Source organism: Lutjanus erythropterus, chromosome 2 (genome assembly GCF_056507025.1).
Source record: "Lutjanus erythropterus isolate fLutEry1 chromosome 2, fLutEry1.hap2, whole genome shotgun sequence".
Classification (NCBI taxonomy): domain Eukaryota; kingdom Metazoa; phylum Chordata; class Actinopteri; order Lutjaniformes; family Lutjanidae; genus Lutjanus; species Lutjanus erythropterus.
In genome coordinates this window covers 27,551,277-27,570,902 of record NC_139318.1, presented here as the reverse complement: position 1 = coordinate 27,570,902, position 19,626 = coordinate 27,551,277, and the positions used below count along the sequence as shown (strand labels likewise).

General features: G+C 39.1%; 3 protein-coding genes across 3 annotated transcripts in view; 1 reads left to right on the top strand and 2 right to left on the bottom strand.

Moving 5' to 3' along the window:
* uba7 (ubiquitin-like modifier activating enzyme 7) overlaps window positions 1-6,145 on the top strand; it is a 45,232-nt gene extending 39,087 nt beyond the window's left edge. The window contains exons 22-24 of the mRNA XM_084735741.1: window positions 292-393; window positions 3,025-3,107; window positions 5,056-6,145. Of these exons, the coding sequence (XP_084591867.1) occupies window positions 292-393; window positions 3,025-3,107; window positions 5,056-5,191 (321 nt within the window). The 3' untranslated portion in view covers window positions 5,192-6,145. The remainder of the gene's footprint in view (window positions 1-291; window positions 394-3,024; window positions 3,108-5,055) is intronic.
* A 749-nt stretch (window positions 6,146-6,894) lies between these two features.
* On the bottom strand, window positions 6,895-9,564 carry LOC146331807 (PAK4-inhibitor inka2-like). Its single transcript, XM_084735729.1, has 2 exons — window positions 9,408-9,564; window positions 6,895-7,945 (listed from the first exon to the last, which is right to left on the bottom strand). Exons 1-2 carry the CDS (start codon window positions 9,408-9,410, stop codon window positions 7,016-7,018), a joined length of 933 nt encoding a protein of 310 aa, XP_084591855.1. The 5' UTR covers window positions 9,411-9,564; the 3' UTR covers window positions 6,895-7,015.
* Window positions 9,565-11,520: 1,956 nt separating this feature from the next.
* LOC146331806 (guanine nucleotide-binding protein G(i) subunit alpha-2) overlaps window positions 11,521-19,626 on the bottom strand; it is a 58,730-nt gene continuing 50,624 nt past the window's right edge. The window contains exons 6-9 of the mRNA XM_084735717.1: window positions 16,365-16,494; window positions 15,775-15,928; window positions 14,633-14,825; window positions 11,521-12,788 (exon numbers count right to left, since the gene is read on the bottom strand). Of these exons, the coding sequence (XP_084591843.1) occupies window positions 14,635-14,825; window positions 15,775-15,928; window positions 16,365-16,494 (475 nt within the window). The 3' untranslated portion in view covers window positions 11,521-12,788; window positions 14,633-14,634. The remainder of the gene's footprint in view (window positions 12,789-14,632; window positions 14,826-15,774; window positions 15,929-16,364; window positions 16,495-19,626) is intronic.

The window sequence follows — 19,626 nt, the reverse complement described above, 5'->3', positions numbered from 1 at the left end:
TCATCATGTACGGGGAAGCAGCTTCTTGACCTCATCCAGGCTTGTTGGGGTCTTTGCCGGTGCTTTCAGAGAGCTGCTGATTGTTCTCAGCTGTTTTATAACACAGTGATGAAAAATGCAGTCTCGCTGTCTGTGAGTGTCCAAGGCTGTTGTTATGCACCCAAACAGTTTCTGCACATCTCTCACAGAAACCAGTCCTTCATCTGTCAACTTTGTCTCTGTGTTTGCCTGTGTGTGTGTGTGTGTGTTTGCCTGTGTGTGTGTCGGTGTATGTAACGTGTCTATCGGCAGGTTGCAGGAAAGAAATACACCCCGTGGGATGACTTCCTTGTTGAAGGCAGACGCGGCGGTCAGCAGGAAATGACCTTGGGAGATCTGGTCCAGTATATCAAGGTACGGCCTCCTCATTCCTCTCAGAAAGGAAACACACACTTTCTTCACACCCGGTGCGAGTGAGGGCGTGCATATTTTATGCATGTTTTTTTTCCTAAACCTGTTCACCTTTCTCCAGTGCACACAATGGCCATTGTTTGAAATGATTGGCCACTTTACACCTTCCATTCACAACTTCAGGACATGTTACCATCCTGAGGGCAGGTCATGCTGTTTTTGCACCATCAACTTTCCTCCAATATTTGAACAACATTTGGAACATTTTTTCCAATTCATAGGTGTACTGCTCTCTGTTATTCTCACTTGTTTTTCTTGCCCCCAGTTGCTACAATAAGTAAAAAACATTACACATCTGTAGCATCCATGCTTTTACCATCCAGCTTAAAAGCTCATGGACAGACCAAAGTCAGAATAATGACTTCCAAATACTGGAAATGGGACCATCTGAGGAGTGCATGAATTCAAGTCTTTATGCAAAATTAAGTTATTCGGCTGCTTGTGGTAGCTTCATATTTAGCAGACAGACATAAGAGTGCTATTAATACAGCTAATCTAACTCTCAATAAGAAAGCAAGTAAGAATATTTCCCTCAATGTCAAACTATCCCTTGAAGGCTTCTAGTTATCTTCACGCAACTTAAACTTTATGATTAGTAAGTAATGTGCTTAAATAGGTAAACTGAGATAATTTGAAACAACTAAAACTGATAAAAATTGTTTCTTTAACTAAGATGCTACCTTGTACAACATAAACACAGAGGTACTAGGCTAGTAGATGAGTCAATAAACATGTCAGAACTGTTCCAATTTGATCTTTAGACAGAACCAAATTGTTGGACAGGTGACAGGAGTCTTAACCTAATTTCATGTCTTTAATTGCACAATATCCTGGCACGTTTCTCTATCACTGAAAATGCAAATGAAATGAACCATGAACTCGTTGCGCTTTGGTTTCTGTCTGTCAAGTCAAGGCAAGTCAGTTTTATTTGTTTAGCAGCAAATCATAGCAGAAGTCATCTCGGGGCACTTTGCATATAGAGCAGGTCTAGATTGTACATGTTATCATATTCTATATTACAGAGACCCCATAGCTCCCACCATGAGCAAGCACTAAGGCAACAGTGGCGAGGAAAAAGTTTTAACATTTTTGCAGTAATGGACGAGTGAAAAGTGATGCTCACTGTATCCTCTAACTTGACAAATGTCAAGTTGTTACTTCCAACATCCCATAGATCATTATGTCATTCATCATCATAATATTTGTTCTTCTGACTGCCACACATTGCAAAGATCAGGTGGTTCCTAGATCCTAGAATACAATGTTTGAAAACATGTATAGAAGATACGCAATAAAACTCTTGTAATCAGGATACCCTGTGGTGTAGCACAAACTGTTCTATTGCCCTTATGTAGTGAGGACTTTTATCATACGATAATAGGAAGTGGTGAAAAGAGTAGTGGCAATCTGTACTCAAGTAGAAGTACTGTTACATTACTGAAATAGTACTCATCTACAAGTAAAACTACTTGTGTTAGAAATAATTAAGCTAAAGTATTTTTCTCAAAAACTGCTCAAAGGTATTAGTTACTTTATTAACTGTTGATCTTTAATGCATTATTAGTAGCAGGCATTGGACTGAATGGGGTTTCTGTTTCAGAGTGCAAGGCCAACTAAAGCTAGTGCAAGGAACTTTCATATTGTGTTGATTTGTGGACAAAGCAGTAATGATTGCAGCACCACAAACCTAAAATATAATGTTAAAAATAAAATTCTCTAAAGAAAAATTTTGTCCTGCTTGTCTTTAATTGGATAGCGTAAGTTTACCTGAGAGAAGTTAACACAGACTCTTCTGGTCTCCATGCTGCGAATCGTTTCATCTGATTTCAAGGAAAAGAAAAATCAAGAATAACTACAGTATATACAAATAGCCAGTCTTCTCACTGATGGTCTCATTTGCTTATAGGTCATACAGGAGCATTAGTATCAAATTGAGGTTTGTTGATTAAACTTTTTTAAAGGCCTTGTATTACAGTTAAGTAAAAGTAAAATTAAACACTTGAAAAAAATACCCAAAGAAGAAGAGTGAACTCAGTAGAGCGCAGATCCCTGCCAGGCAACAGATAATGAAGCACCCACTGCAATATCACCACAAGTGCCAGATGTAAACAGAGGAGATTTGCATGATCCTATGGCAAGGATAAAAAAACATAACCTTGTATTTAACTACTTCTGCCTCAGGATATGGGTAATCAGAATCAATCAGAATCCCTGGCCTGTATTTTATGCATGCACCCTCTTGCCCTGAGCAGACTTTTGGTTCAGTGATTCTGCTGGAGTTTGTTCTGAGGCGGCGAAGAGAAAATAAATTGGCAAGTCATCTTATTTGCTCCAGGTTTCGTTTAACCTTTGACAGGCCGGGTTCCTCATGGTTTGTTTGTGGAGACACTGAAGAGCTTCCTGAACTTCTGAAGTTGTTTTAGGCCACAGGTCATCATCAGACCTTTGGTTCTGCAGACTGCTGTCTTTGTAGAAATGACTTCTGCGTATCACATGCAGGCAATACTCTACTGTTGTCCCTTTTTATGCATTGTTAAGCTTGTTATATTGTACTAATCATTTGTCTTTGTGCAGGAAAACCATAACTTGAGCATCTGCAGTCTTTGCTACGGACCAGCTGTCATATACAACGGGCAAGAAGACAGGCTCAGTCTGAGGTATGCCCAGTAAAGACAAGGACACAGTGCAGTTTTACATATGCATGGTTACACACAACCTTGCACACATAAAGAATCACAATCTGCAGCCTCCCTTTGTTTGTTTAGAGGCTAATGGCAGGATGAGGTGTTTCCTCTGAGTCCGTGAGGAGAGAGCCTGTTGACACACTCTCATGCATCACTGAAGACTTGATGACTGAGACAGCTCCTCTTCTGTTTGTTGAGGACAAGAGTTAAACAGTTAAATTAGTGTGACCTTTTTTTTTCTGCATCTGAGAAGTTGCACTGTTTGGGCCTGTTCAGCACTGCAGCACGTTTCTAGGCCTCAGGGTGTTTGAAATAAATCAGATGTCTCATGCTGTGAACTCTCCTCATCAGTTTCATAGCTGAGCCACAGCATAATACGCACCCTCAGGGATGTTTTAAATCCAGTAGGAGAGAGAAAACTGCAATAAATCAGATTGAGCATAGAAAGTTTAGAGGTAATAAGATTCTGGTTGCAGAGTTTGATTCTAATCATTTTTTACATGGATCTTGCTGTGAGGTCTTAAAACAGACGGTGTCCTTTTCTGTTTGTGACGCTCAAGTCTCCTGGGAACAGCCTGGTGTTGGTGTTGTGGTTGGACAGGCAGAGTGCTGGCCATGTGGACCAGAGGCTGTACATGACAAATGTTCTCGCCAGTACTCACTTCCTGTGCAGTCGCCCTGCCCCGAGCATCCTGTGTCGGGCCACTAAAAGGGGAATGTAAAAAAAAATCAGATAACATGAAAATCATTTATCATTTAATTGTATAGTCTGTTTTTTGTCATATGTGGTTACGTTATCAAAAATCCTCATGAAGAGACCAAAGCCAACAGTGCATTAGGCTGTTTCTCAATAGTTATTTGACTCCCCTATCCTGTTTGTGGCCCCAAGCCCATTTGTTCTACATAAAATGTAAATCCTTCGAAATGGGTCTGAAATACATCAGTTAAAGGGTGAAACTGTTTCTAAAAGCCTCGGGGCACTGTTTTTTTTTTCTTAGCAAATTCAACATAAGCGGGAGAAGATAGTGTCTTTGTTCTGCACTAGTTTCAGCTGCGGATTAATAGACATTTGGTGCTCTCATGAGTATTTCCAGCAGCAGGATGGGCCATGTGGGCTCCACTCACCTCAACACTTATCTCTTTTGGTAATTCTTTGTTTTTTCACTGCAGATGATGCTCCCTCAGCTTGTTGGAGCTGATCGTTATAGTGACACAATTCTAGCAGTTGGGTAATGTCACACGCATGGATGCTTGGGTCTTGAGAGGCTGCAGTGTCACTGAGAAACTGTAACCTACACTGTACTGTAAAAACGAGATATGCAACTCTTATAAACAGAGGATATTCTTCATCCCTCTGCACTTCATCAGTAGACCATGGCTCGTTTTTGCAGGCAGCCATTTTTGAGTGAATTAAAAAAATTGTAGTCACCAGTGATCGTAGCTTTGCTCTTTAAAAATGCTGGGTTTGTGCAGGATGTCCAGGATGTTGTGCAACCAATTAGTGATCAGTGATCAGTTTTAACATCACCTTTTAGTATTGATTGAGCTCACTTGGAATGACCGAGATGCCACCAAAAAAAGTACCATATTCTATCCACAATGGAAAACCCAAAAAAAAAGTTTTTGTTTGTTTTTAAGGTTTTGGACAATTATTAGAGTCTCTCTCTCAAAGAAATAAGTTATATCAAGTTTTTGGTACATACACAAGACTTGTTAGCGGGAAAAATTCATTGTTGTGTTTTGTCTTTTTATGGGTTTCGTTGATAGTAAGAAAACACAAATGGTGAAGTTCTCTCCTGGCAAGGAAAAGGCAACAATATTTACATCTCTTGTTGACGATGATAGTACACTTTCAAAAAACTAGACTAATGTAAATGTATATAAAAATTACTCTCTTACATATAATGTATGTTTTTTGCAGCGTGTCTGATGTGGTGAGGAAGTTCAGCAAGACAGATATCCCTCCTCACAAGAAGATGCTGGAGTTTATCCCCTCATTTGTTGAAGAGGAGGATGACTGTGAGTTAGTCCCACCTATCAGATACCTGCTGCTGTGATGCCTTCAACACGAAGTCAAAGCATCTCATGGTGCTTTTTCACTGTGACAAAACAAGGTGAACAATCCTGTGAAGTCATACCAGTCAAAACAACTTTATTTGTTGCTTTAGCTGTTGTTTACAAAGATTAATATCTTTTTTTTTTTCAGTTGATCAACTTCTTTCATATCATTCCACAAATATTTTGCTCTTATTATTGCACTGGTATACTGTGATTATTTTGTTTTTAGTGACATTTTTCTGACAATCACAAATTTCTAATCTATTGTATTCTCTCTTATCTTAATTATGTGTCAAAAGAGGAAACTTATCAAACTGTAATTTTCTTACTGTTATTACCAGACATTTTACCTGTAAATGAGTTTTTTGAGAGGTCAGGCTGAGAGGTTGTGAAGATACTTGCCAAGGCATATGGATTAAATGATGTGGCTCTGCTGGGGCAGTGCTGGCCTGGTTTCAGTGTTTAATTCAGCTCAGATTGAGCATGACGTTGATGGGGTGCGGTGGTCAGAACAGGCAGTTGGCACGGTAGGTACAGTGCTTGATGATTCGGGGCGCTCTTTCCATCTGGACGCAGCTGTCTTGTGAAAATCCATACACATGCGCCAGCCCCCCCACCCTCACCCCCAGAAGAATCTCAGAGCTGGTCAGAGTGGAGAAGAAGGACTCATCTATGAAGACTTTGTCTGTCCTCAGATGGCTTTTGTGCACATCTTGCTCTTTTCCACGACTTTAAAATATGTTTGGCTTCAAAATTTTAATTAACATCTTCACAATGCTCTGCTCTCTCCGGGGTCTGTATCTGAATCATGAAGAATCTCTCTGAAATTATCACTGCAACTGCTTTCTACTGTAGTTTATTCATTGTGGAACTAACTGGACTGGACCTGTGGTTTGGGATTATATCAATTCTGTTTAAACAATAATACAATAAAGATGATTCTAAGAGAATGAGGAACCATCTGTGTACTTCACTAGTAGACTTCAGTTCCCTTATCAACTTTTAAACTGTTCACAAAAATGCTTTTCTATGATGATCACACCACACCCAACCTCCCGTTTTAACAACGTCCTGCTGAATTTTTCACAAAGCTTTAGAGCCTTCACTTTGTGGGTTCTTCAAACTATTCAGCTGGGATTCTGATAAGACTGACTGACTGAGCTTAGAAGTTGACAAGTTGACAAAAAATACTGCTTCGATGGACCCTCAACCCCCGTAACATCACATCTCATGACAGATTAAGAAACTTAAAATGTATCAAACACAACAATTAGAGCTGCAACAGTTAGTTGACTGTTTTTAACTGTTAACTATTAAATTAATTACCATTTTAATAGCTCATTTTGAGTAATGTTTTTGGACAAAAACAGTAATTCCTTAACAGTCTCAGACAGGAGAGTCACAGACACCAACCTGATTATTCTGGGGATTCACAACATGAAAAGGTTGAGAACTACAGCTGTATAATGGTAAACTGAACAACTATAGGTCGTGAAAAAAAAACATTTGAAAATGTCACCTTGGGGTTTAGGAGACACCGATCTACAATCTTCTGACATTTATGGACAAATCAACTTATAAATTAATCAAGAAAATGATCAACAGATTAATGCATAATGAAGATAATTGTTAGTTGCAGCCTTTGATACAATAATAAAGATATTTATGTTCAGCGCTGCTCAAACTCAGACAGGAACACACATTTTCATTAATTTACAAAAACCTTTATTACAGACTCATCAACATTGTGGACAAAATCCAGTTATGAAAATAGAGCCATCTTATTGTACTTTGTGTTTAAAAGTCTGCAGTTTCAGCCTCACTTATATGTATCCAATAATGTCATTGCATATGATGGGCTGTCGGCTACCTGTCTTCATAAGAGCAGTGAACTGGTAGAAGTCAGTGTCCGGTTGATGGAGGCCTGTGTGGGACTGGTGAAAGAAAGGTTTGAGAGCGTGGAGTCCCACAGGACAGGACATCCGTTTGGGAGCCTCTGCAGCCCTACTGACCCGTGTGGAGTCTGCTGGCCGAGGTCTCACCTCCACACTTTTAGACACTGATGCGAGTCTGCGCCGCATGTTGACCAGAATGTCCTTGGCAAGACGCCGGCCCGCACTGGGCTTCAGTTGTGCTGGCTCAGGACTCTCTGGTAGGTCCATCCAGTTCTTTATTAGGTCAGCAAAGCTGTTGTCCCCCAGAACCAGAGGCTGTCTGTTCCTGCTGCGACTCAGCAGTGATGTCGTCCAGTCCTCTGGGTCACTGGCTTCAAACGAGGTCCAGCGCTCCAGGCAAGCGTCCGAGGTTGATTTTGGCCGGACTCGGCCAGAAGGTCCTCTGTTTGTGCGGAGGCAGGCCGACGAGGACACTCGCACATTTCTGGTCCTCCTGAGCACAACACCTTCATCCTGCCACGAAGCCTCAGAGTAACCTGAGTCCAAGTCCAGGCTCTTTTCGCTGCTGGGAGAGCCTCGTGTCAGCCGCTCATGTTCCTGCTGCTCTTCCTCTTCCTCCAGGGGACTGGCCAGGCAGCAGGCAGAGTCGTAAGTACTGGCTTCGCTGGCGTCAGAAACGCGTAGACGAGCGAGCTTCTCTTGCTGTGCCCTCTGTTTACAGTGCCTTGTTACAGCGAAGGACCGGACGCATGGTTCACTGAGCGGCCTTGGCCTGCCTATTTGCTTCAGGTCTTGCAGGGATCTCATCATGTAGTGCATCTGGTCCCGGAGGCAGTCAGCAGAGTCTCCTAAACACAGCTACACAGCGAGACACACACAAAGACTTAGTGCTGCAGGCAGAACTTAAATAGAGTCTATTTTAAAACAACACTTCTAACCCAAATGTTATATGTCTGCTTCTGCGGCAGTCTGCAGGGCAGTTTTAGGCTGGCTTCCAAAATATCCCATCATGCTATGGACGGTCGAGCTGAGGCACAGTTCCCTCTGTTATTTCCAGAACTGGGCCAATAAGATTTTTACCAGCTGAGATCACTCTGCTGCTCCATGACCATATAACAAGTGAAGCATTCCTGACAAACCTCAAAGCAGCTTTATGGAGACCATCCCTGCAGTACGAGCCCAGAAAATGAAACAGTCGTGGCTCTCGGAGCAGGATGCAGATTTTAAACTTGGAAAAGTCTCCCTGCTCTCCGAAGCTAGAGGGGAAGTCTGAACAAAGTAGGGCTGAATCATGGAGGAGTGCAGCGGCACATATCCACTCTGGAATCCCCTAACTCACAGGAAGTGGACTGGTCAGTGTTATAACGCAGGAAGTGACAGCAACATGTTGGAATTAATTATGAATCACGCCATCTTCAAGAATTAAGATAAGTTAAAACACTCCAATCCAGTTGTCAGAACTAAGTTATTGCAGTTTTGTATTTTCTGTTAGGGTTTTTTGTTTCAATTGTTGCTTTCAATTCAATTTAGTTTCACTTAGTTTCCAGAGTGGCTTTGCTCAGTTCAGTTCAGTTTACTTTTTATTGTTAACAATGCTTCCTTTTAGCTTAGTTTTTATTAGTTTCAGTATTCATATTAGTTTTTATTTCTTTATTTTTCAGTTTTATAAGTACACAAAACTGTTTTGGTTAAATCTTAGTTTTAATTAACTATAATAATCTTCACCACATCATCTTCACAACAATTAAACAAAAAGTTATAAAATTTACCAAACTCTCCTGTGGCAGAAAGCAGAAGTCCTTGAAAAACAAAATGTTTGACGTAAAAAAAAAGTTGAGCTACTGACTTTTGAAAGTTAATTGAATTTGTCCTGCCAGTGTTTGGCTTGGAGCAGCAGGGACACCACAATGCCATGATGTTATCACAGCTGTGGGTGCTGAACCATTTGGCCCCTGGGGGAGACTTATCTGTCATACAGAGACATCCTCAGTGGGACTCTGTGGTCAGTCTGAACCCCTTAAAATGCCCTGTTCTCCTTGGCTGCCTTCACACAACGAGAAGTGTTTTAGCCAGTTGTATGCATGCAGGAAAAAGGACAGTTTGGTTTGACTTGAGGGATTTAAATACACTAGCTTCACAAAAAGTCCAGAAAAGAGCAGACATTAAAGGGGTGACTTAGAGAATCCATTGTCTTGTGCAGAAAAACACTTTACAAAGTGTTTCTGCTTAAGGATCTTTAGGAATCACAATGAAGCCACTGCAATGCACCTAAAAACTGTCTAAATGTATAAAAGCAACTGGAAAAGGGCAGAAAACTTACCATTGCTTGTGAGTAAATGTCTGCAGTGAAGTCTGAATCCTTTTAATACGTTCTGTAATAAATAAAATTCATTGCATTAGATAAGTGATAGACAATTTCACAATCATAAGACATATTGGTGATCATTTATTGGCAATAACACTCACCTTTGTTTTCAGATTAATCCAAAAACACAATCAAGAACTCCACAGATCCACAGCTGAGCAGAGATGCTGTCCCTCTCTGTGAACTCTGTCTTCTGGAGCAGACGAGGGTCTGTCAGCGGGCTTTGACGACGCTGAGCTCTTAGCTGCAGCCAATCAGCGCAGAGCATCACAGAATCAGCCAATAGGAAGTCGCCTGTAACAAGATACCTCCCTGTGTAAATACAACGACTCCGACTGTAACTTAATTACTACACTAATAATACACTAATGAGACTCCACATCTGGAGGTGGATGATTAGACTTAAAAAAATAAATAAATAAATAATACAGATTAAATGACGACAGACCTATTTTAAAACGTTTTTAATGAATCCAAATTAAAGAAAGATTGTCGTCTTCAGCATTTTTAGATCAACAAACGTTCAACAAAGTTATCTTGGACAACTGCTGTGACAGAAGTGTCTCTGTCTGTATACATGTGCTGATTTACTGAAGTCTGCATGTCGCCACCTTGCGGATAAAAGCAAACAGGCCCTCCCTTTATTAACATTGTCCTGTGTCTCTGCATGTAAACTTTTTCACACAGTTTATTGCAGCCCGACGGTCCATTCATTATTATCCTCTTAACTGGTGTTTAGAAATGCAAACGAGGCAGTGCTGGGCTCAAGTGAAGTTCTCGTTTCATTTGCAGATGAGCAGAACATTCATGACTGCACCTCCTCACCTCACCTCAAACACTCTGTATTGTAATTCAGCCAGTGGTGGGAGAGGTGCTCAGATCCTTCTCTTCACTCAAGTAGCTATTATCAGTAAAATTGACTTTAAGGGTCAAAAGTAAAAGTACCCATTCTGCAGAAAAATGGCTCATGTGACTGATTATTATATTATTAATTCTAATGATAGTTTCACTATTCATCGGTTGAGGTGGAGCTGTTTTTTATCCACTTTATATTAGCTTACTGTTACCTACCACTGGATTTCTAAAAATAACTGCAATTTAATGTGTTTAATATTTTTGCAATATTTCAAAATCAAACAGGTATAATCTACACATAAAAAGTATAAAAATGGTTGCAGCCACAAACATTTAATTTCTAAAAATATTATTTTTTCTCCTTAAATATCTCATATTGTATAGCAATAGCACTTGTCTAAGAAGACATGCTTTTCGTGAGTTAACAGAGCTTGGGTTATCATGAAAAAAAGGTTAATAATTTTAAAACGGTCATATTTTATAGATGTAATTTTCAAATGTTAACTATTATCTTTTGTAATCTGATTGCATTATCATGACTACATTTAATCTGTTAATGCCAAACCCTTGGGGTAAGAAGCAACATAAGGTTGGGAATCACTGATTAAATCTTTAGAAATGTTTGCACTGAATTAGGTTCATGTTTATGTTATATCTGAATATGAAAAGTACCACTAGAGACTATATCTGTCAAATACATATAATAGAGTAAAAATACAATAATTCCCTCTGAAATGTAGCGGCGCAGAAGTATAAAGTGGAATTACACAAGAATCACTGTTACTCAGAATTATACTTAGATACTTAAATACTTGGCACCAAAATAGATCCACCAGTCAACCATTCAGCAGACCTCTAAGGTTTTTCTGTGAGAGTGGTGAGAAATTTAACACAAGCCACCATTTGTAAATATTTTCTGGTGGAATGTCAGTGCAACCCTCTTTTAAATTTTCCACAACAGCTGTAGTTCATAGTTTTTCGTATGGAGGTCCAGACTTACCCTTGTGTCTGTATGTGAGACAAAATGCTCTCAACTCTTTTTCTGAGCTTTCAGCCCCATCTTATGGTCATCATCAGCAATCGTTTCTGGGGTTTTTCTTTCTTTGTTTTCTTTCATTTTTAGCTCATTTTTAGAGGAGCAGTCATCCAAAACTGGTAGAACAGAATAATAAGCACATTTTCTCTTGACACATTACACCGTAGAATAAAGAAATCATGTGACCAAACTTTTATTTACATTTAACAAGTGAATGACTTTTATCTTAATATTAATGAACAGCTATCATCCATCTGTCTCCGTGTTATAGTGCGTCTTAAATCATGGGTTATGTGAACTGAAGTGGAGTAGAAATAGCCCTAATTCACACTATGAAGATAGCATGTCTCTAAAGAACGAGTGTAAACAGATATCAAGGCACAAACATATGTAGAAAGACTTGGAATGAAACAAATAGTACAGAACAATCCATGTTAGGAACAGACATAAATCCACTTAAAAATCTTGCAGATATCTTAAAGTGACACATAACCATCTCTGTTTTGTTTCTTTAAAGAAGTTACTTAAGGAATGTTACTCAGTCGGTGTGGGGTACGAGCTAATCTATGGGCAGTCATGCAGAACAATGCACTATAGTACAACTGTGAATATTGATTCAGTGTAAACATTGTACAAAAAACAGTATCCCTTCATCCATTTTCATTCTCCATGCTTGGTTGTTTTTCTTCTAAAAATAAGCTCTGTGCAGTCAAAAGGTTCAGAAAATGGCAACAGTACTTAACATAAGTTAATGTGATTGTTTTTTTTTTTTATAAAAAGTTTTTTTTTTGTACTGTTTGCTCTTAATAAACTTCAAAAGCAAAAAGGGAGGAAAGTAAAATGAAATCATAAAAAACTCAAAGGGAAAAATAGATCTGAATACAAAAAATGAGACAAATTAATAAAGTATGCCTTCGTCGTCATCTTCTTTGTCTTCTTCAATTAAGTACTGTTTAAACAAGTGGTTTAGGTCAGGTCCTTGAAGGCCTATTAAGGACCCTAAAATACTTAAATTTTTCTATGTGGCGTAATGAGATGATGGGTTATTATTATGAGTTTTTATTCCCTCAAAAATATTTTTTTTCCACTTAAACCAGTCTGGTTATATAACTGATGTTACAAATCTAATTTAAAAAGATGAGTGCCCTGGCTTGTTTGCGATTCTTGTCCAATCAGGGGGGTCCTCGGTAAAATAAGTATTTACAGGTGTTCATTAATATGAGAACCCCTGATCAAGAGCTGTAAGAAACATATATATATATAAAAAAACATAATAATAACACAATTGACAGAAAACGTGATGGTTGCAAATCAGTGATTGTTGAAGTTCTTTTTAAGGTTTCCCCTCCAGGAATCAAGTCCGTTATGGTTTTCATTATGAAAAGCAGTAATCATCACATGGCTGTTGCAGTCTCTCATGCAGTCTGTGCGTGTCGGGCATTTTCCTGCAACAAAACACAGAGAGAAGAGCTGTGATTTCACTGTGTTTGAATGTACAAGGACTTGGATTTATGTTTACCAATTTATCCTGTTTATTCTAGTCCTCAGCAATTACAGTAAATTACACAGACGTGGATAAGCTTATATTTTACTTGCCAAACACAAAAATATTTGGTTTGCCTAAATCACAAAAAAACATATTTCTCACTGTGGTATCTAACCGTGCAGATGTTTTGGTTTCACTTGCTGAGGTTTGGACAGGGGCGGACTAGGAAAATAACTGCCGGCAGGAATTGAACGTCAGTCCAGGCCAATCTGCACATTCACTCCATTGATAACAGACTGTGTATACTGTGTGCAGTGTTTTGTTTAAATATTTTTTTTTCTATTAACTCTTTATGCCAGTAAAACATATCTTATACTTTTAGTTTCAAGAGTTCATCAACTGCACTTCCAAAATTAAGGCAAAAAGAATAGATACTCATAAATACAGTTTATGTAGAGTGTTTTGTTGGTGGCATTTCCTCAGATGACTCTGACTGGACGTGTGTTTATCATCATGAAGTTCTGGTTTCTCTGAGTATCTGGAGATACATCCACATCTCTTTATTTTCCAGATTATTTCCATGCACCTCCTGCTTTCTTCCAGAGCATGAATACGTTTTTCAGAATGTAGAATCAAGTCAGTAAAGGTAGCTGTGGTAAGACATGCTGAGGGTGGCCCTGCTGGTATGTTTTTTTTTTTTCTTTTAACACCAATCACATCCCTTGCTTGTGAAGATCTCTGTAATTTTGCAGCATTTAATGACACTATCCTTCCAGGCTTTTCTCCCTTTAATGTGCTCCCTCTCAGCTTTTCTCTTTCTATTGTTCTCTCTCTCTCCCGTGCCGTCTGTGTATTAGCCATGCCCTCTCCATAACGCTCATGCTGATTCACACATTTTATTGGCATTTTCAATCTGGCCTGACATTGGCACATCAGGCCAATCAACTGATCAGACCATTCTGCCCCTTCATGTTCCAGTTAAATGACATGTATAGATTTTTTTCGTAGTGCTTATAGTAATGACATATAAAAACTCAACAGTCTTTGCAGCAATACAGCCCTGGCAATACACAAATTTCTCTCTGTACGTACAAAAATATGATTCTTTATCATAATTGGATCTACTTTTACCTCTCCTAGAGCTACTCTGAGTTATTCTAAGGCTCTGTATACACTAGTCGGTACACTAGGTGGTGTAATAAATGCATTAAATGGCTTGAAATATTAACATTGTGGCCATATTTATTTTCACACATCACTGAACCTGACCTGAAGATCTGACCTAAGAGCAGTTAATGTGACCTGGCAGGTCGCACTGAAAAGGTGAGTGTAACCAGCGTAAACCCAGTCCACTAGTTTCCATTCCAGTAGCTCCACAGAGTGTGTTGCTTGTGTCAGTTATTGAATTAACTGATCACACAGATTTAGAGCTACTAGAAGTTATAACCTTCTCACTTTTAGGTTGCCGGTTATGTATGATTAAATTAGGGCTGTAACTAATATTGACATTCATTATTGCTTAATGTGGCAATTATTTTATTGATGAATTGGTTATATGTTTAGTCTATAAAATGTTTAATGCTTGTTTTTGTATCTGGCCGAACACACAGATATTCAGTTTAATAATGTAACACACATTCACATTCAAGAAACTGGAACCAGTGGGTTTTTTGGCATTTTTTCTTAAAACTGAATTAAACAGTTAATCACTTATCAAATTGTTGCCAAGTAATTAATTATTTGACAAATTGATTCAGCTCTCTGCCACCAAATGAGCTAAAGCATTTGATATTTTCATCCTACCTTTAGAAAAGACCACAGTCTTTCAGGTTGTTCTTGATAATGACGTCGGTGACGGCGTCAAAGACAAACTGCACGTTCTTGGTGTCAGTGGCACAGGTGAAGTGGGTGTAGATCTCCTTTGTGTCCTTCTTCTTATTCAGGTCCTCAAACTTGGTCTGAATGTAACTGGCTGCCTCATCAAACTTGTTGGCTCCTGTGAAGCGACAGGTTGTACAGATGAGGAAGTGACTTTGTTATTAAGATGACAGATTACGTTTTCTCATGTTGTTATTTGCTGTACTGCGGATGTTTAATGCTAAGTATCATATTTGATATATGAGTTTCTGAGACCTTTAAATCATCAATATGATCAATACTTTCTTGAAAAAAAACTGTTGTATGTAATCTGACACATGTCTTCTGCCCTCTGGTGGATTAACAGTGCACTGCAGGCAGCAGTCGGCCTGTGAGCGCAAAATCCAACATGGCTGCTTGGTACTTTTGAAGAGAGTTACGGTGTTGAAGCCACTTATAATGAGTTAAGATTTGATACCTTATTTTATAGAAAGATTGTGTTGAAAATATGTGCAGCGAATATGATAAGTAAAATAATTTCATTTCATAATGCAGTCTCCAACATTCCTACCACAATTTCAAATTAACTGTTGAATTAACTGTTAAATTAACAAATTAAAGACTGAACTGTCATCTTTAGAAATATTTAGAATCGAAATTAAGATATTTATATGCGTTTTATATGTATGCAACCTGCTACATGATAATAACTTTGATGTTGCAATCATCTTTTTTATTATTAATGTAATTATTGAATTTTGCCTGAAACAATTCCTTGGTTTCATAACCTGCATGTTATACTGACCAATTCAGATTATATTGACCAAACTGTTCCGTGTTTGTTTGTTTTTTTACCCACCACAAGGCAAAATAAAAAGGTTTCTGTTTTTAAAACAATAACCAAAGAAATTTGCAAAATATTCCAAAAGTAATGAACAATGGGCCTCATGCATGAATTTCCATAAAATGCCTGACAAATCAAATTGGATACAAAGTATCATACATGTAAATTATATAGATTTCCTCTCTTTTTTGTCAAAATGTCCAATAAACATTTCAGTTTCAAACAACTGTGTGCAACTGAGTACCTGTGTACTCCGGGAAGCAGATGGTGAGGGGACTGCGAGTGATCTTCTCCTCAAACAGATCCTTCTTGTTGAGGAAGAGGATGATGGAGGTCTCAGTGAACCACTTGTTGTTGCAGATGGAGTCAAACAGCTTCATGCTCTCATGCATTCGGTTCTGAAGGGAAGCAGAATTGGTCACAGCTTGAAGCAGAGCAACACATCAGAGCTGCCACCAGGGGAAGATGTTGGCTAATATTTTAAACTGTGAGGAAGAACCAGAGCAGAGGAGGTTCTTCAGAGCATCTTTTTGGCCAAGTCTCTCCTGAGCACTTGCTCAAGAAATTGGGGTCAAATGGTTCAAGTCACTTGAAAAATTAGCCTTAATTACATAATCACACTCCACTGGTTCAACCGTAAATGGATCGTTAAAGCTCACTATTATTAAGCTATAATACAGGAAGGATAGTCGATGTTAAATGCCCTGTAATGTCTTATATTCTAAACTATTTCATACTGAAATGAGCCGGAGAGCAGATTTATAAAGTCATAAAGTTATATCATCCATGCAGATGAAGACACACACGCCAGAAGGGGGATTTTTCATTCCTTACCATCTCCTCATCCTCAGCCAGCACCAGGTCATAAGCACTCAGCGCAACGCAGAAAATAATGGCTGTGACTCCTTCAAAACAATGGATCCACTTCTTCCTCTCTGAGCGCTGCCCTCCCACATCAAACATCCTGCAGAGGAGATGAAGCAAAGCACATACATTATATGAGTGTGTGTATTTGCACTACACTCTTATACATAAAGTTTCCTAAGGGAAATTAAGTTCTACCTAGAACCATTTTCTTTTGAAGAAACATTTTATGAAGAAAGGGTTCCTTGTAAGACTAAGGTTTAAGATGTATTTCTTAAGGGTTAAGAACACGTTTCGTCCAAAGAATCCTTTTTAGAAAAAAGAGTTCTTCAAGGATTGTTAAATGAGTTCTAGATAAAACCCTTGGGATATAGAAGGGGTGTCGATAAAACCTTATGTGTATATGTTCTAGATAAAATGCTTGGAATATGAAAAGGTTCTCAGTAGAACCCTGAGTGAGTTCTAGATAAAACCCTTACAATACAAAAAGGTTCTCTTGGAATATCATAATGTTCTCTGGGTGAGTTCTTGTTAGCACTGGTTGAACCCCCAGAGAGGGTTCGGGGTTGAACCATTGCACCACAGAAGGGTTCTCTGTAGAACCTTGGATAGGGGTTTCTGGGTGAAACCATTCAAAGATGGCTTGAGGTATAACCATTTATGTTGGGTTCTAGGTAGAAGGGTTCCAAGTGAAACCTTTATAAAGGTTGTAAAAGGAACCAAAAAGGATTCTCCTATGAGGACAAGCTGAAGAACCCTTTACAGTTCTAGGTAGTGTCTTTATTTCTCTGAGTGTGGTGGGGGGAAGGTCACAGTGAAAGACAGTAAGGTGAGGCTGAGAAGGTGAAAAAGGGCTTAGAAGAGAACGTTTCAGGAAGAACGATGGTGAAGAAGGAAGGAAGGAAGGAGAAAGTTGGGATGATATTCCATCCCTGCATGTACATTAAGTTTTCATGAGGCTGCTTTGAGAACAAAAGTGGCAAGGAGGTGGAGAGGTGTCCGTCAGATATCTGATAAAAGACTGCAGGGCTATGGACGGCAGGCAGGCAGGCCTCTATATTCAGAGCAAAGAACTGCTAATGGGGACGCTGGGCGCTGTGATCGAAGCTGTTAGAGGTGTGAGTGAAACCCTGCAGACAGCTGAAGTGATAACAGTCCGCCACATCCAGGAGAGCTGCTATATTTTGGAGATGCAGACGGCGAATTTGAGGTTTCAGTGAACCCACTTCGAGTTAGCAGATGCCCAGAAACACCGTTTCCACAAATCTAAATAAAGCCTTTGTGAAACGATGACTTTTCTCTGAATCTATAAGTATTTCCTTTCCTTGTACTTATTATGGCAAACAGGACAGAATTACAGAAACGTGTCTTTCTTCTTATTGATTGCTTCCATGTATTATTCAGGGCAAATATTGAGGCTGTGACAGAAGGTAAATATCAGAGAGTTTATCAGGAAACAGGTCACACCAGAGTCATGTGGCTGCTGCAGCTTTTTTCACTATCCAGATCTGTTTAGTTGCTTTACAGAGTGTTGGGTGTTTTATTCCCAATCCAACCCCATGTCATTGTACATTATTTTATTTTATTAATTTTATTATTTATAAAAGGACTGCTACTGCACTGCTGCATTGTTTTTGTTTTACAATTGTACATAAAAGCTCAGCGTATGTTCATCATCTTTTCGCCTCATTTGTCCATAACTATCTTCTCTCCCCCTCTCTCTTTACCCACTTATTATCAATCACTTCATCCAAGGGGCGTTCACTCTTTAAGCCAACCAACCAGATTCAGCCACAATCTCCATCAGCCAATCATGTTGTTTTGTCAAAACTTTAAATCTGTTCTCCTCTCTGCCACTTCAGCTGTCATTTCTGCATGGAACTGCACCACCCCATTTTTCTCCAGTTCCTCTGATCCAGAGCGCAGCTTGAGCTCATCAGTAGTCCAGTCCTCATCACATGCAGATCTATCTCTTCACCACCACCACCAGTGACTGGACTCCACCAGGGGGTTCCTTTACTAATCATGGCTTCACTACTCCCTTATACATGATGATGATGTCACGATGGAGACTTTTCACATTTCTCATCTCAGTTGAGCACATGTCTCTCGAAGTCTCTCTTGATTGAAATATAATTCAAACGTTCACTGCCAAAGACAATGCATGCACACTCTGTACACGCATTGGCTGACTACTTTTATTTTATTTTACTAAAGAAGGAAAGAGGAAGCACTTTGACTCTGTATGAACAAAAAATGCTGTACACTTCATATTTATTAAAATAGTTTTTTATTATTATTTCATAAAGGACATTTGAGTTTTTGGCATGGTAACATCCCTAGTGCTTTATAAATCAGTTTGACTTTATAGACAGCTGAGATCTGTAAAAAATAGGAAGATTCTATGTCTCATTATAATAATATCTACATAATGACTTTTCTCATTTATTTGACACGTTCTATACATTCATCTATACACTTTACAGGATCTGCTTCAGGATAGGTCCTGTTACCAACTGTTTAAACACTATCTCTTGTATGTCCTGCTCTATTAAGAGATATATCTATACATCCATTATTATCCCACACGAGTGCTCAGGCAGGGTCAGAGCATATTTTATGTAAGACCTCCAGAGCTGCACTGTACCATGGAGAACACACTCAGATGTTAGCACTATATAAAGCTCTGGTTTTAGTGAGCAAGAGCCTGACTGGCAGGATCTAATTCATTTACTCCTCTCTCAGTGCAATCGTGATAATTAAGCTTTTAATTGCTGGTATAATTTGGCTGCTGAGTAGCTGAGCTGCACATTTCCAGCCAGGAGGGTCAGTCGCCCCTTGGTGCTATTAGTGTTGAGACCAAAATTAAGTCTTGCAATTTGTTTAGAGCAGGTGTGGAGTAGGCTGGTGCAGTGACGTCGCTGCTTACACTGATGAAACCTAATTCAATGATCAATCACTTGTGATGACATACCCCTATTTATCCTGTTATTTTAATAACCAAGCTGGGTTTTGCATTGCTGCTCAGGCAGCTACGTTATTCATTATTGCTCCTGTGCAGATAGTGGGACTAACTGGAAACTGGCAGATTTTTATGTATCACAAAATAACACGGCATGTATCAGAGAGATGAGAGAACAGTTGGGGGTCGTATTACCACTCAGGTTACTTAATGTCAAATACACCCTCTCACTGTGGGTGAGTTGCTCGTCCTCTTGGATTGGTTGCAAAT